The 14,857-nt window shown below is 38.1% G+C and overlaps 1 protein-coding gene across 1 annotated transcript in view; it reads left to right on the plus strand.

The window, feature by feature from the left end:
* Nucleotides 1-14,857, plus strand: part of ola1 (Obg-like ATPase 1) — a 168,196-nt gene that overhangs the window by 136,710 nt on the left and 16,629 nt on the right. The window contains exons 9-10 of the mRNA XM_073047198.1: nucleotides 2,002-2,098; nucleotides 11,249-11,371. Coding sequence (XP_072903299.1) covers nucleotides 2,002-2,098; nucleotides 11,249-11,371 — 220 coding nt within the window. The remainder of the gene's footprint in view (nucleotides 1-2,001; nucleotides 2,099-11,248; nucleotides 11,372-14,857) is intronic.

The following is a 14,857-nucleotide window of genomic DNA, read 5'->3' on the forward strand; positions in this document are numbered from 1 at the left end:
TTTTCCATATTGAACTCCCATCTGACACCTCTCAGCCCAACTCTGCATCCTGTCAATTCCGATTGTATTCTACGTCAACATCGACACTTTCCACAATTCCACCAACCTTTGTATGATCTGCCGACCTTGGAACACCAGGAATCACCTTCCTCCAGACAGAATACACTCCACCTACTATCACACTCTGTCTTCTGTGGTCAAGCCATACAGTGAAGTTTCCCTGATTTTCTGAATGAGCCTACCATAGGCACCTTGTTGAACCGCTCACTAAAATCCATAAACATCACATCCACTGCTCTACCTTCATCAATTTGTCTTGTCATTTCTTCAAATAATTCATTCAAGCTTGTGAGACATGACCTGCCTCTTACAAAGTCATGCTGACTATCCCTAATCAGACTACACCCCTCCAAATGCTCTAGATGCTGTCTGTAAGAATTCTCTCCAATAGTTTGACTACCACTGATTTTATGTTCACTGGTCTATAATTCCCCAAGTTAGCACTATTACCTCTCTCAAACAAAGGGACAGCATTTGTCACGCTCCAGTCTTCTGGTACAACTCCTTTGGCCAGCGAGTACACGAAGTTTGTCACTAAAGGAACAGCCGTCTCCTCCCTATCTTCCTGTAGTAACCTGGGGTGTATCGCCTCAGGGAGTTACCTATACCAATGTTTTTCAACAAGTCCTAGCACATCCTCTTTCTTAATGTTGATGTGTTTCAGCTGGAGACATATCTCATTGAGCTAGGGAAAGGATGGTAGGCTGAAGGAGCCATGGCTGACAAGAGGTGGAACATCCAGTCAAAGGGAAGAAAGGAGCATACTTAAGGTTTAGGAAGCAAAGATCAGGCAGGGCTCCTGAGAGTTATAATGTAGTCAGGAATGAGCTTAAGAAGCTGGAGAATATTTAATAAATGTTTTCTTTGAGTCCGCTTTCAATGGCTGCGGGTGAAATCTGAGCTCTGACTGTATAAGCAAAAAACATTTTTGCTGGTTTGCAGTATTGGAACTGATCTTCTAATGACCAGCAAATCACCTGAATGTGATTGTGAACATCTTGTTTCTTCACTTTATGCCCCCAGGTGTAAACCATCCCCAAATGATAAGTGGTGCATGATTTCTTTGACCAGTTGGTGTGACTCTCACCCAGCAGATAAGAGTCCCTCTTCCCCCAGTACTAATTGCTGCCTTCTGATAAATAATTACTTAAAAGGAAGCAGATTCTGAAGGGCTGAGTTCATTTCCCTGTTTTCTTTTCCAACTTTGTGCAGCCACCAATGAGCTTTGTCTAGGTTGGGGGACTAAGAAAGACTGTCATAGTGGACTTCCTTTTTGTCAGTCATAGCATTCAGTATGCACCACACTTTCTAATCTTTTGATTTAGGTCATACTCTAATGATTTGGTTCTTCCCTCACCACACGGTATATTCAGGTTATCACATAGTACAAACTGAGAAAAGTAGAAATCTGGAAAAAGCTCCACATTGGGTGCTAATGTATTACATTAGCGATTTGAGAAAATAGCAAGGGATTGTGATAACATATTATTTAAAACACTGGAATAAAATTGTGACATCGCACATTTTTTACCCAAATAAATTATTTTTGGGGGCTATTATTCTCAGCATTTTACATATAAGGTTTACTTTTAAACATTTACTGACAGTTTCTAATCTTGTTGAAGTTTTTATGAAGTTCCTGACAGGCCATGAGTCGTACATTCTCATGACAACCTTTGTGAAACTTTGATTATTAAGGAAAAAGTTGATTATACTTAGATTGCAACCTTCAGTTTGAAGCTTTTCATTGTATGATGTATGTTTGTACTCAGTTATTATTGGAGCAAATTTAATATTGTGAAAAGGTCTAATAATTGGGGGATAAGAGTTTAATAATATATTTTGCCATTTGATGTTTTTGAGGTCAAATATCCAAAATATAAATATTTGTACTGCAATGTATTGAATAGAATTGTTAAAATGATTTGTTTGTAATTTAAGTGCTTTGGCCAAAATCATCAAGACCGGATTCTCATCTCTTCAGCTCGAATATTTTTTTACTGCAGGCCCGGATGAAGTACGAGCATGGACCATAAAGGTATGTTTCATAGTCTTGTTGTCAGCCACACACAGTTCCACACTGTTGAATTCAGATTGATATCACTGACTTTTAAGCTTGTCATGGCAGTGGTTAGCTAGTCATTATAGATGAGGTTTTGTTCGTTTTAACTTTAATTATTTGTGAGCTGTTGAACAGTGAAAGTGGGGTGCATTGATTGAGGCAGGTAGCAATTGATTCTGCCTATTACATAGTATGAATTTCTTCATCCTGCAGAATCTATCTTCCCTCCTCCTGTGGTCAGAGATAAGGCACCTCAGTATTGTGCTTGCTTAATCTGTGTGACTGGGTTTGTCCCCAGTGAAATTGATGTTGCTTTTCATTTGGTATTTGCTAAGTTTGTTTGGGCTTTGTGTGACTGCTGCTATTGCTTTACTTGACTAATGTTGATTTGTTTTAAATTAAGAGATTATATTAATATAATATGTGATTGATATGCAGAATGTTCTATTCACCCCTACATAAGAATGCTTTCTTGAATTTACTATTTTAAACTACTCTCTTATGGCTTCATGCAGTTACCATGATGCATTTGAGGTCTTATCAACATTCATGGTGGTTCAAAATATGGCTAGATGCAATGTCCAGTCAGCTTTTATACATTGGACTGATCCTAGTTTGCACTTTATAAGTGCTACTCACAGTGGCCCCATGGGGTTACCTTTGTGTTGCAAACTTCCCAATGTGCAGATAATATTGACACCAAGGCTGTTGTACTAATGAATTTTAGTGTCAGAGATGGACCAAGTCAGGTCTGTTGTCTGGAAAGAAGCGGAGTGCCTTAAGGCTTTCCTAATGGGGGAACAGGAGTGTGCAGGGACTGGATATGCACAGTGAAAATGAGGCAATCAGGGCCAGGGAACTGCAAGTGGCCGAAGAGATCAAGAGCACGTGAAGTGACGCAGTTATAGGTGGGAGGGGACTGAACCAAAGGTGATAAAATGTCATCAAGGTATGTGGGTACAAATTTAGTGGGTAGGAGTAGCCAGAAACAATGGTTACCCACACTGGTTTGTGGATTTTAGGTCAGGGGCAGAAACAGACTGGGTATTTGAACTGAGGTTGGTGCCAGTGGATGGCAGATCTCCAAAGCTGATGAGGTTGGTGATTGTGCAGGAGACAACGGCCTGATGCTCTTGAGTGGAATCTTTTTCAAGGGGTAAGTAAAAGGATGTGTCTGAGAGTTGCTGCATGGCCTCAGAAAGGTAGAAGTCAGTCTGCCAGACCGCAACAGCACCCACATTAACAAAATGCATTTGGTAGTGAGGTTATTATTGATGTGGAAAGAGTTGAGGGCAGTGCCTGTAAGGTTCAAATAGAGGAGAGTGGTGCTGAAGTCAAGAGGGTTAATGTCTGATCAGCAGCTATAGATGAAAAGATCCAGAGAGAGCAAAAGACCAGGAAATTACTCCAGAATTTGTGAATGTTATTTATTTGGATTTTCAGAAGGCCTTTGACAAGGAGCTGCACACAAGGCTGCTCAACAAGATAAGAGCCCATTGTTTAAGAGGCAAGGTACTACAATGTACAAAAGAAATAATAATAAATACTGTAATAAGCAATAAATATCAGGAACATACAATGAAGAGTCCTTGAAAGTGAGTCTATAGGTTGTGGGAACAGTTCAGTGATGGGGCAAGTGAAGTTATCCCACAGGTCCAAGAACCTGATGGTTGAGGGTTAATAACTGTGAGCCTTAAGGTTTCCATACCTTCTTTTTGATGGCAGTAGTGAGAAGAGAACATGTTGTGGGTGTTGGGGGTCCCTGATGACGGATGCTGCTTCCTGCAACAGTGCTTCATGTAGATGTGCTCAATGATTGGAATGGCTTTACTTGTGTGGGACTGGGCCGTATCCACTAACTTTTGTAGGATTTTCCATTCAAGGTCATTGGTGTTTCCAAACCAAGTTGTGATGCAACCAGTCAATATACTCTCCAACACATCTATAAAAGCTTATGAAAGTTTTAGATGTCATGCCGAATCTTCGCAAACTTACAAGGAAGTAGAGGAGCTTCCGTGCTTTCTTCATAATTACACTTGTGTGCTGGGCCTAGGGCAGATCCTCTGAGATAAAACTGAGGAATTTAAAGTTACTGTCCATCTTCACTTCGATCCCCCGATGAGGGCTTGCTCATGGATCTCTGGTACTTGGTCAGCAGCTACTTGGTCTTGCTGACTTTGACTGAGAAGTTGTTGTTGTGGCACCACTCAGCCAGATTTTCAGTCTCCATATATACTGATTCCTCACCACCTTTGATTTGGCCAGTGACAGTGGTATTGTCAGCAAACTTGAACATGGCATTGGAGCTGTGCTTAGCCACACAGTTATAAGTGTAAAACAAGTAGAGCCAGAGACTTAAGTACACAGCCTTGTGATGTGTGTGTGGAGATGGAGATTGTGGAGCAGATATTACCAATTCAAACTGACTGGAGTCTGCAAGTGAGGAAATTGAGAATCCAATTGCACATTAATGATCTTGATGAAGGAACTGATGGCATTGTGGCCAGGTTTGCAGACAATACCAAGATAAGTAGATGAACAGATATGTTGCCATGGCAGGAAGAAGCAGAAGGACTTGGACAGGTCAGGAGATTGAGCAAAGAAATGGCAGATAGGAAGTGTAGGGTTATGCATTTAGTAGGAAGGATAAAAGTGTAGACTATTCTCTAAATGGGGAGAAAATTCAGAAATTCAAGGTGCAAAGGGACTTGGGAGTCCTAGATCAGGATTCCCTTAAGGTTAACTTGTAGATTGAATCAGTAGTAAAGAAGGCATGTGCACTTTAAACATTCATTTTGAAAGGACTAGAGTATGAAAGCAATAGTGTATTGCCAGGGCTTTATAAACCTTGGTTATACTGCATTTGGGACATTGTGAGCAAGTTTGGGCTTCATATCTAAGAAAAAATATGCTGGTCTTGTAGAGGGTGCAGAGGAGGTTCACAAAAATAATCCTTGGAATGTAAGACTTAACAAATGAGCATTTGTTGTCTCTGGCCTTAACGCCATGGAGTTCTGAAGGATTGGGTGAGGGATGGTGGAGGTGGAGACTCAAATACTCATTTAAAAAATCACCAAATAATGAAAAGCCTGGATGGAGTGGAGAGGATGTTTCCATTAGTAGAAAAGACTAATATCCAAGAGCATACCTTCAGAATAAAGAGACACCCTTTAAAACAGAGATGAGGAATTTCTTCAGCCAAAGGGTGGTGAATCTGAGGGCTGTGGAGGCCATCATTGGATGTAGTGATTCAGATTCATTTATTACATGTATATTGAAACATCTGTCATTTGTATTAACAGCCAACATATTAACCAGGATGTACTGGGGGTAACCCAGAAGTGTCGCCTCACATTTCCACATCAACTTAGCAAGCCCACACTGCTTAGCAGAGCAACACAAGCAGCAAAAACAACAACAAAGGCAAAACAAGCCTCTTTCCCACCCATCCACTCGCCCATACAGACAGGCCTCCAACCCCAGGAGAGGACGCCTCTGGGCCTCCAGACCTTGGGGGCGTCGGACTCTTAGACTTGCAGGCATTGGGCCTCCAACCATTTGTCCCTAGTCCAGAGTTGCAGGCGTTGGGTCTCTGACCTCCTTGTAAGCCGATCCAGGAGCTTTGACCTTTGTAACACACACAAAATGCTGGAGGAACTCAGCAGGCCAGGCAGTATCTACGGAAAAAAGTACAGTCGATGTTTCGGGCCAAAATGTCGACTGTGCTTTTTCCCCATAGATGCTGCCTGGCCTGCTGAGCTCCTCCAGCATTTTGTGTCTGTTACTCGGATTTCCAATGTCTGCAGATTTTCTCTTATTTGAGCTTTGACCTTTGGTCTTCTGTCTCTGGACTTGGCAATCTCTGGACTTCAACCTTCAGCTTTGGCCTCTGAACTTGGCCTACCCCTCATTACTGATTGCAGGGTTTAATTAATCGTGGGCTTGACCTTCAGTCCTTGACTTCCAGTGTCTTGGGTGGGGAGGGAGTGTCGCAGGCCCTCGTGGCTCCCGCCCAAACAAACGTGACCTGGGGATCACTAGTGTTCACAGCTCCTGCAGACCTAACGTTCAACCAAGGAGCCCTCTCAGCTGGACTCCAAACACTGGCTCCTGCCCCGACTCTTCATTTACCACCCATAACCTCTAATTTTTCCTTATCCCTATCCCTGAACCCTAACCTGACCTCTTAGTTCCTGTGCTGATCATCATTATGAAGCTCAAAAACAACTGTCTGAGCCAAGGCATCAACAAATTTTGCAGCTTGCCACCATCTTGACCAAAACATTGGCTCCTGCCCCTGATCTTTCAGTTATTGCCCTTGATCCCTTTCGCTAAACCCTAATCTGACCACTAACTCTTCACTCTGTCCTCAAGACTATCACAATGAACCTAAAGTACATCCAAGCCTGAGCCACAGCATTGATGGACATTGCAGCTCGGTGCCATCTTGTCTGGATTGATAGGTTCTTGACTTGTGTGGCGGTTAAGGGTTATGGGAAGAAGCTGGGTGAATGGGGATGAAAAAGTCAGCCATGATTAAAAGGTGGAGCATATTCGATGCACTGAATGACTTAAGTCTGCTCCTTTATCTTATAGACTTTAAATTATTTTGAATAATTTAAAGGGAATTGGGCACATTAGAAATCTTCAGGTTTCTTTGTTCTTCTATGCCTCATAAGTAAACTGTTGCCCATTATTTAAACAATCATAACTTTATATTACTGCAACCAAGACCTGAAGAGAACCAGTAATTTGTGTAGGATACAGGTTTGCAAAATTTTGTGTTAACCTGTATATTAAAAAAAGCAGAAGTGACAATTATTGTTCTTTTACATAACAGTTGAAATTTGATCTTTGATCAACAGAACTAACAACATAAATACTAACATGGCATCCAGTTTTTTTATTAAAATGGATCTGTTTTATTTTATGTATTTTATCCGGAGATACAGCACGGAACAAGCCCTTCTGGCCTAATGTTGCCACACAGCCCAGCAACCCACCAGTTTAACACTAGTCTAATCATGGGACAATTTACAATGACCCAGTTAACCTAACTGGTATGTCCTTGGACTGTGGGAGGAAACCCATGCAGTCATGGTAATAACATGAAAACTTCATAACAACAGCACCAAGTCAAGTCACTTTTATTGTCATTTCAACCATAGCTGCTGGTATAGTACATAGTAAAAATGAGACAATGTTCTTCAGGACCATGGTGTTACATGACAGTATAAAAACTAGACTGAACTACGTAAAAAAAAAACAACACAGAGAAAGCTACACTAGAGTACAGACCTACACAGGACTGCATAAAGTGCACAAAAACAGTGCAGGCATTACAATAAATAATAAACAGGACAATAGGGCAAGGTGTCAGTCCAGGCTTCGGGTATTGAGTAGTTGAACTCCGAACTCCGGAACGCCCAGAGCTGTAATAGCATTGCACTAATCACTATGTGACCTTGCCGCCCATTAAATCACCCCATGGAACAACAGATGCTGCATGATCTGCTGAGTATTGTTGGCTGGTGCAGTTAAATTACTATGTGTGGCTGAAGCAGACAGTAGAAGCAGTCCTGCTGAAGGGGTGATATTTCAAACAGGAAAACAAACACCTTGGGTTTATTCTGTTTGTTTTGCTACATTAATATCAAAGTGGAATCCAAAGTTTATAAAGGATATAAAAACATATTATATGACATTAATATCACTAAACTTTATTGGAATTATATTAATCATGCATTATATATTCCCATCATTACAAAAAAACTGAAGTGAATTTAAATTGCATTTTGAATACCATATTTTTTGATTTAATGATGTAAGCACAATATTTGTTTTGTGTGACAAGCAGAATTTATTTCTTTAAAATCAATATCCTGGCCCATTGCCATGAAGTATTGCTATGAACCCAAATATCCATCACTATCTGTAAAGTCACATGTGCATTTCATGATCTATCTCCCTTTGTTCCTCCAAGCCCATCAGTATCCTGCCATAGTAAATTCACTAGTTGATCCTCCCCAAAAATGTTATCTTACACTTCTTAGAATTATTTTCCAAACCAAATTTGACCAAGCCACTTAAAACATTAATTTAGCAAATAGTAACATTGTAAGGAGGGAAGATTCACAGTGGGGATCATAAGAGAAAATTCCACTGCTTAATTCTTCCATAGAGTAAATAAATTCAGGGCAAGAGCAAACCAGGATTAAAAACTGCAGGCATTCTGCATACAGATATGGTTTGTAGTGACATGGTCGGTAGTTATTCCCCACCCTAATCATTGCTGGAGTTTTTTAAGAGAGCACTTAAGTTGGTTATGCATATTTGTCCAAGAGTAAGGCTAAGACAGAAATAAAAAGTAGATTAATGAGGTCAGTGTGTTTCATATAGTCTGCAGTATATAGACTTCAATAAGGCTTTTGACAAGATGGGCAAAAAAGTAAAAACCCATGGGAAACTGGCAGATTGGATCCAAAATTAGCTCAGTGGCAGAAGCAAAAGGAAATATTTGATAGGTGTTTTATGATTTGTTTTTTTTTTTGTGGTGGATTCAGTCTCTTGCTTTTTGTAAAGTCTGTTAATGATCCATTCCGAAATAGGGTGGAATGAGGTTTGCAGATGGTACAAGAATTGACATGTGGTTGATTGGAGGAGGGAAGCTTCGGATTGCAGGAAGACAAGTGATTCTGCAGATGCTGGAAATCCAGATCAACACACAAAATGCTGGAGAAACTTAGCAAGACAGGCAACATCTATGGAAATTAATATTCAGCAGTTGATATCTGAGGCCAAGACCCTTTGCAGGAAGATGTAGTTGGGTAGAAAAATAACAAATGGAAATTAATTCTGAGAAGTGTGAGGTAATGAGTTTGAGAGGATCGACTTATGAATTTACAGTGGGAGGAATAAGGGGGGATCTTGGCATCCACATTCTCAGATACTAAAGGCAACAGAATTGGTCAAATAGGGTTGTTAAAAAGGTGCTTGGAATGCTTTTTAATAGCTAAGGGAATATAATAGCAGAGAAACTACTTTAGAACTGTAGACCACACTAGTTAGACATTAGCGAGTTTTGGTTGCCATGTTATAGGAATCATGTGATTCCACTCAAAGCATTGCAATGAAGGTTCAGGGATATTGTCAGAACTGGAAACTTGTAGCAGTGAAAAAAGAATAGATAAACAAGGGCTGTTTACTTTGGGAATATAGGCTGAAGGAAGACAATCATCATGCATTAAATTATAGTGGAGAGGCAGAAGTGGTTTAGAGAGGGTAAATGGGAATGATGTATTTTCCTTTCACAGCAGACAAAAGTAATTGGTTGAATTAGAGGGAAGTGAGGAAAATTTTCATCACCCAGTATGTAGTAGAAATGGAATTTCTCATCACTTTAAAAAAAAACCTGGATGTGTAGTTAGACCTGTGATCAGCAGAGCCACAGACCCAAGTGCTAAAGGGTGAGGTTAGGCAAGTCTTTTTGCCAGCACATCCATGATGGGCAGAATAGCCTCCTTTTAGGATATCAGTGAACTACCTTTTTGATTATTTGAATTATCATTACTCTTGTTATGATGTGATTTGAGATCATCAGGCCAGGTCCCTAAATTGTTGCTCCAGTAACCTATCACTGAACAACATACTCTTATTTTGATCACAGGGAGTACAGAGATATGGGTCTGAAAATTAGGATGAGAATTTTTAAATTTGATTGCTTACCAGAAGAAAATGTATGTCAACAAGCACAGATATGATGGGTGAACAGGACTTGGTGCAGGTTAAAACTTAGTCAAGTTGGCAGAGAAGAATGAGGAAGGTCAGACTCCTTGACTTTTTTTTGCCAGCAGATGATCTGAAGAAGGAACGGCACATAATTAAAATACCAAACTGTAAATTTTGTTATGTTTGAAAACAATATAGTCTTATCAGTACAGAATTTTGTATATTAAAAAAGGTGTGTAAGGACAGAGTAATTTATTTTGCATTGATGTAATTGTACCTAATTACTCTACATTAATAATTTTGAATTTGAGGTTTAGTCAAGCAAGCATCATGGAAAGCTATAAAAAATGTTTTGAAAACCAGACAATTTAACGTAGTTTATATACGTTTGAAGTTGTCATTGTGTCAACATTCTTTTCATGATAATTTTGATAACTATAAAATAGCATTTTGACAATTGAGTAATATTGTATTCCCATTGTCTACCTGAAATCTGGTTTACGATTGTTATATTTTCAGTATTCTATCACTGAAGTGGTATTTTATTTGGATACGAGTAGAAGATGGCCATCAACAGAAAATTGAATATTATTAGCATTTTACCTTTATGTGCTGGATATTCCCTTGCATCATGGTTTTCAGAATATGAAGACAAACACCATGAATCATTGAATGTATATAATTTACATGGTAAATTGTCAATGCACACTCCAGATTACACATGATATATGTACACTAAATCGAATGTAATTTGTTTTCCTGTTTTGTCAGTGTTATATTACTCTTGATTCTAAATTATATTCATAAATTGTAAGGTAACCATCATTTTAAGTAATTAAACAATATTTACATTTGTTTTTCACTTGATTGCAGTTATATTATAAATAGGTTCATATTTTCTCATTTTATATCAATAATTTCCAGAAAACCCAAATCAAGAGTTTTCAGAAGGCAAGATATTTCATTTCTGTTTAAAGTGTTTGAATATGTAGTAAGCTAAGCCTGTCTAATGTTTTTGAAAATGCAGTTTGTGCCCTTTTTGGGTCAATAAATTCAATTACAGTTTCAGATCATGTAACCAAAATGTTGCCTCAGACACTTTAAATGAAAAGAAATGTTGTTTGGCTCATGGTGACAAGATTACTTCATCTAAAATCAATATTACCTTCAAAATCTGTATCAAAAATTGCTGTTTTGCATTGATAACAGAGGACACTTTATCCCTGGTTTGCTTAATGGGTATCCAATATCAGGATAAGGCTGATTGCTTCATATCACTTGACATGTCACATATACAAAGTTTCTGTGAAAGCTGATTTTGTATCAAAGAGACATGCATCTCTCCTGTAATCCATCTTCCTAAAAACAATTAATTTTCTTTTGGTCTTCTACTGACAGAAAGGGACGAAGGCACCTCAGGCTGCTGGCAAGATCCACACAGATTTCGAGAAGGGCTTCATTATGGCCGAAGTAATGAAATTTGAAGATTTTAAAGCAGAAGGCAGTGAAACTGCTGTCAAGGTGAGAGTACCTTTGCAGCTTTTTAGACACTTCTTTGAATTAAGAGAAGTCTCTAGCGATAAGCTACTGTGGCAGTCACATTCAGTTTTAGAATGCCTGTTAATACAAATGTACTGTGGATTTACACGGGGGAAAGAATTATCCTGGTTTTGTTGTAAAAGACATGACAGAGTTCAAGAATAAATGGCAGCTTAAGAGAAAAGATTTTATTTCAGAATGAGTGCAAAAACACACAACTGGTTTTTGGAATCAATGCCAAAATTGTAATCATTAAACAACTTGTACTTTAAAATTGTGCTTGATATATTTGTGGAGTTTGTTGCATTCAAGTGAATTGATTTGCAGTTAGGAAAAAAGATATTTTCAGAAACAAGTCAGCACAATATATCTAGTTCATTTCCTCTGCTTAGCATTTTTTAATTGCAAAATTTGAAACTTCTATTTAACATCACTAAATAATTGTTTTAACCTAATTGGCCAGCATCTCACCTATGAAATTTTACCATTGCCTTGTCAGTTATTTTTAACAAGAGAAACAATTTTAAGTTGATTTGAATAGAATCATATATTTATTTTGCAGAGCAACTCATTATACCTTAAAGTTGTACAAACCAAAAAAACTATAGTCTTAAAATATAGTTGTCTCAAATGAATAACTAGTGGCTCAGTAAATGGCGGTGTTTAATTTGGTGAAAAAGATGGTGGGTATCTTCATACTACACTAAGCGTAGGACTTCGTAGTCTTTAAAAAAAAGACTAAAAATGTAATTAATCTGTTTCTAAACACTAGATGGCAGTTTCCAGACAAAGCATATTGAGTATTTTTCATTTTTTAATTCATAAGTGGCCCATGCCTATTACTTATATTAATAGTTATTGTGCAAAGTTACAGAAATGGTTATTGCTATTAACTTTTACCGATTTTTACTTGCACCATTTACTGCTAACTATTAGTAGCATTGGGGTATTCATATAAAATTTTAAGTTGAATTTGCACACCTGATCATATTTTAAAATAAAAATTAGACACACCCTTCGAAAATAGGTATTGAGGATTGTTGCATGAACTATATACAAATTAAATATATAAATCTAATGCTTAATGTGAAATTTCCCTCATAGTATAGAAATAATTATCTGACATTGATCGGAACAGTTCCTTTTCTGGAAGTCTAAAAATTTGAAACACTTTTAAAATAATTGTATTTTAAAAACTCTAGTTTCTTGATGTTCAGCATCAAAATTCAAATTTCACTAGTTTTGTATTTTCATTGTGTACTTTTGAATGCATGCGTGCACACTCATACACTCACACTTTCTCCCCCTCTTCTCCACCTCAACTTATTATTTATGGTTTTATATTGCTGTATTTCTTCACTATTCTTGGTTGGTGCGGCTGTAACAAAACCCAATTTCCCTCGGGATCAATAAAGTATGTCTGTCTTTCTCCCTCTCCCCCTCTCTCTCTCCTTCAAGATTCCTATTACTTCGGTACTTAAAGCAGCCTGCTTTGATTGTACATATATATCAATTTAAGCAATAGATTGCATGGTCTGCGTTGGAAAGGCATGCACTAATTTGTACCACAATAATTGTTTTCCTTTATTTGGTAGCTTGTTGCAGAGTTGGAAACTTCATGTAAATACAAAAGAAAAGCTTTTAATATTCAAAGTTTAAAATTCCTTCCCTCTTTCAAATTCTAAGGTTATTACTTTGTTAGTGCTGCCATTAAAAGCTACAGATAAGAAATCTACAATTCTGTAGTTCTTCTTTCCATGGGCAAGGCACCACTACTATAATTACGGTATTTGAAGTATTATGAATGCACTGCTAAACTCTTGATTTGCTTAATTCAAAACAGGAGAACATAATAATTACAGCAGGAGTCCACCACATGACATTTGTACCCCACTACCTCATTTTGATTAGATTGTCAATAATCCTGTATCTCATCTTTTATTATTCCAAGTGTTTTTAATTTCAGTCTTGAGTTAGGTAGTGATTTGGCATCCAAGAATGAGAGAATTCTCTGCATTTGTAAGTGTATAAATAAATTTCTCCTTGACTCATTTCTAAATAAATAATTGTTTATCCTGAGACATTGCTCCTAGTTTCAAACCTACCAATTGGAGGAAAAGGCCACTTGGTTTATCATCTATGATTAGATCCTTATATATCCCAGATTGGCTAAGGAATACATTATGGATTCAGGGATGGAAGGGAAATAGTTCCTCTACCTTTAAGGTGCATCTCGAAGTAAGCGAGAAGGTAAAGAGGAAAGTAGAGTTCAGGCTTATAGAGAGGTGGAGGATTGATGGGGAAAGGTGAAGTAAATGGTCATGGAGATACCATGAAAAGAGAAGTGGAATTTTTAGGATCATTGTTACCAAACAATTCGCTAGTAAATAGCAAGTTTGTCAGTTTAGGATAGTCAGTTTTATTTATTGTCCACAAGTCTTACGAATTTAAAAGCCTAGCCTTTTGACTCAGATGGGAGGGTAGACTACCATACTGGCTCACAACACTTTTTGGGAAGCATGTTTAACCTGGGATATTTCCATAAGAACTTCACACCTGACAACATTGTTTTTCAATCCAAGTAACAAGATAATTAGTCTGAGTAAACAAAAGGCTGTATATATTTTAGGAAGACCCTGCTTTTATTTTAATTTGAAAAGTATTGTGGAAACTTACGGGTGGGAGGAGGGAACTAATGAGTTTTTCCTAGATTAATTAATGAGAGTTGTCAATAGGAAAGCTCACAGAAGTGCAGTATGCCTAGGGTGTGGAAAAGAAAAAGTGGCTGTAGAGGAGGATTAAGTAACAGGAACCATGGATATGAATGGAAATAATCATGTGAATTTAATTATAGAGACCTAGAGTTTATATATGTCTATGAATAAAAGTGTGATGGTTTGTCAGAAGGCAAAACTATAATCCAAAATTTCTTCAACTTGTTTGGTGAATGGAAAATTGCAGATATTTCATCCTCTCTTCATAAAATATCCAAATAACTACAGACCATTCAGTCTACAGTAGTGATGGGGATAATATTGAAAATAATGATTAGAGACTGAATAACAAGTCAGTGGGGAAAAAGTAAAATGGTTAGAAAAGTTTAGTCGTAGAGATATAGAACACTACAGCACAGATACAGGCCCTTTGGCCCATCTAGTCCATGCTGATCCATTAATATGCTTAGTGCTATTGACTTGCACCTGGATCATTGTCCTCCATACCCCTCCCATCCATGTACAGTACATACCCAAATTTCTCTTAAATATTGAAACTATTCACCTCTTTCTGCTGGCAGCTCATTCCACACTCTCACCACCCTCTGAGTGTAGATGTTGCCTCTCGAATTCCCTTTAAGCATTTCAGGCTCATTCTGCTATGCTCCGGGCAATAAACTCCTAACCTATTCAAACTAAAAGTTCATGCGTACAAAGTTGCCAAGAGTAGTGGGAAACTGGAAGATTGGGAAAA

This window comes from Hemitrygon akajei, chromosome 5, assembly GCF_048418815.1.
Source record: "Hemitrygon akajei chromosome 5, sHemAka1.3, whole genome shotgun sequence".
Taxonomy (NCBI): Eukaryota; Metazoa; Chordata; class Chondrichthyes; order Myliobatiformes; family Dasyatidae; genus Hemitrygon; species Hemitrygon akajei.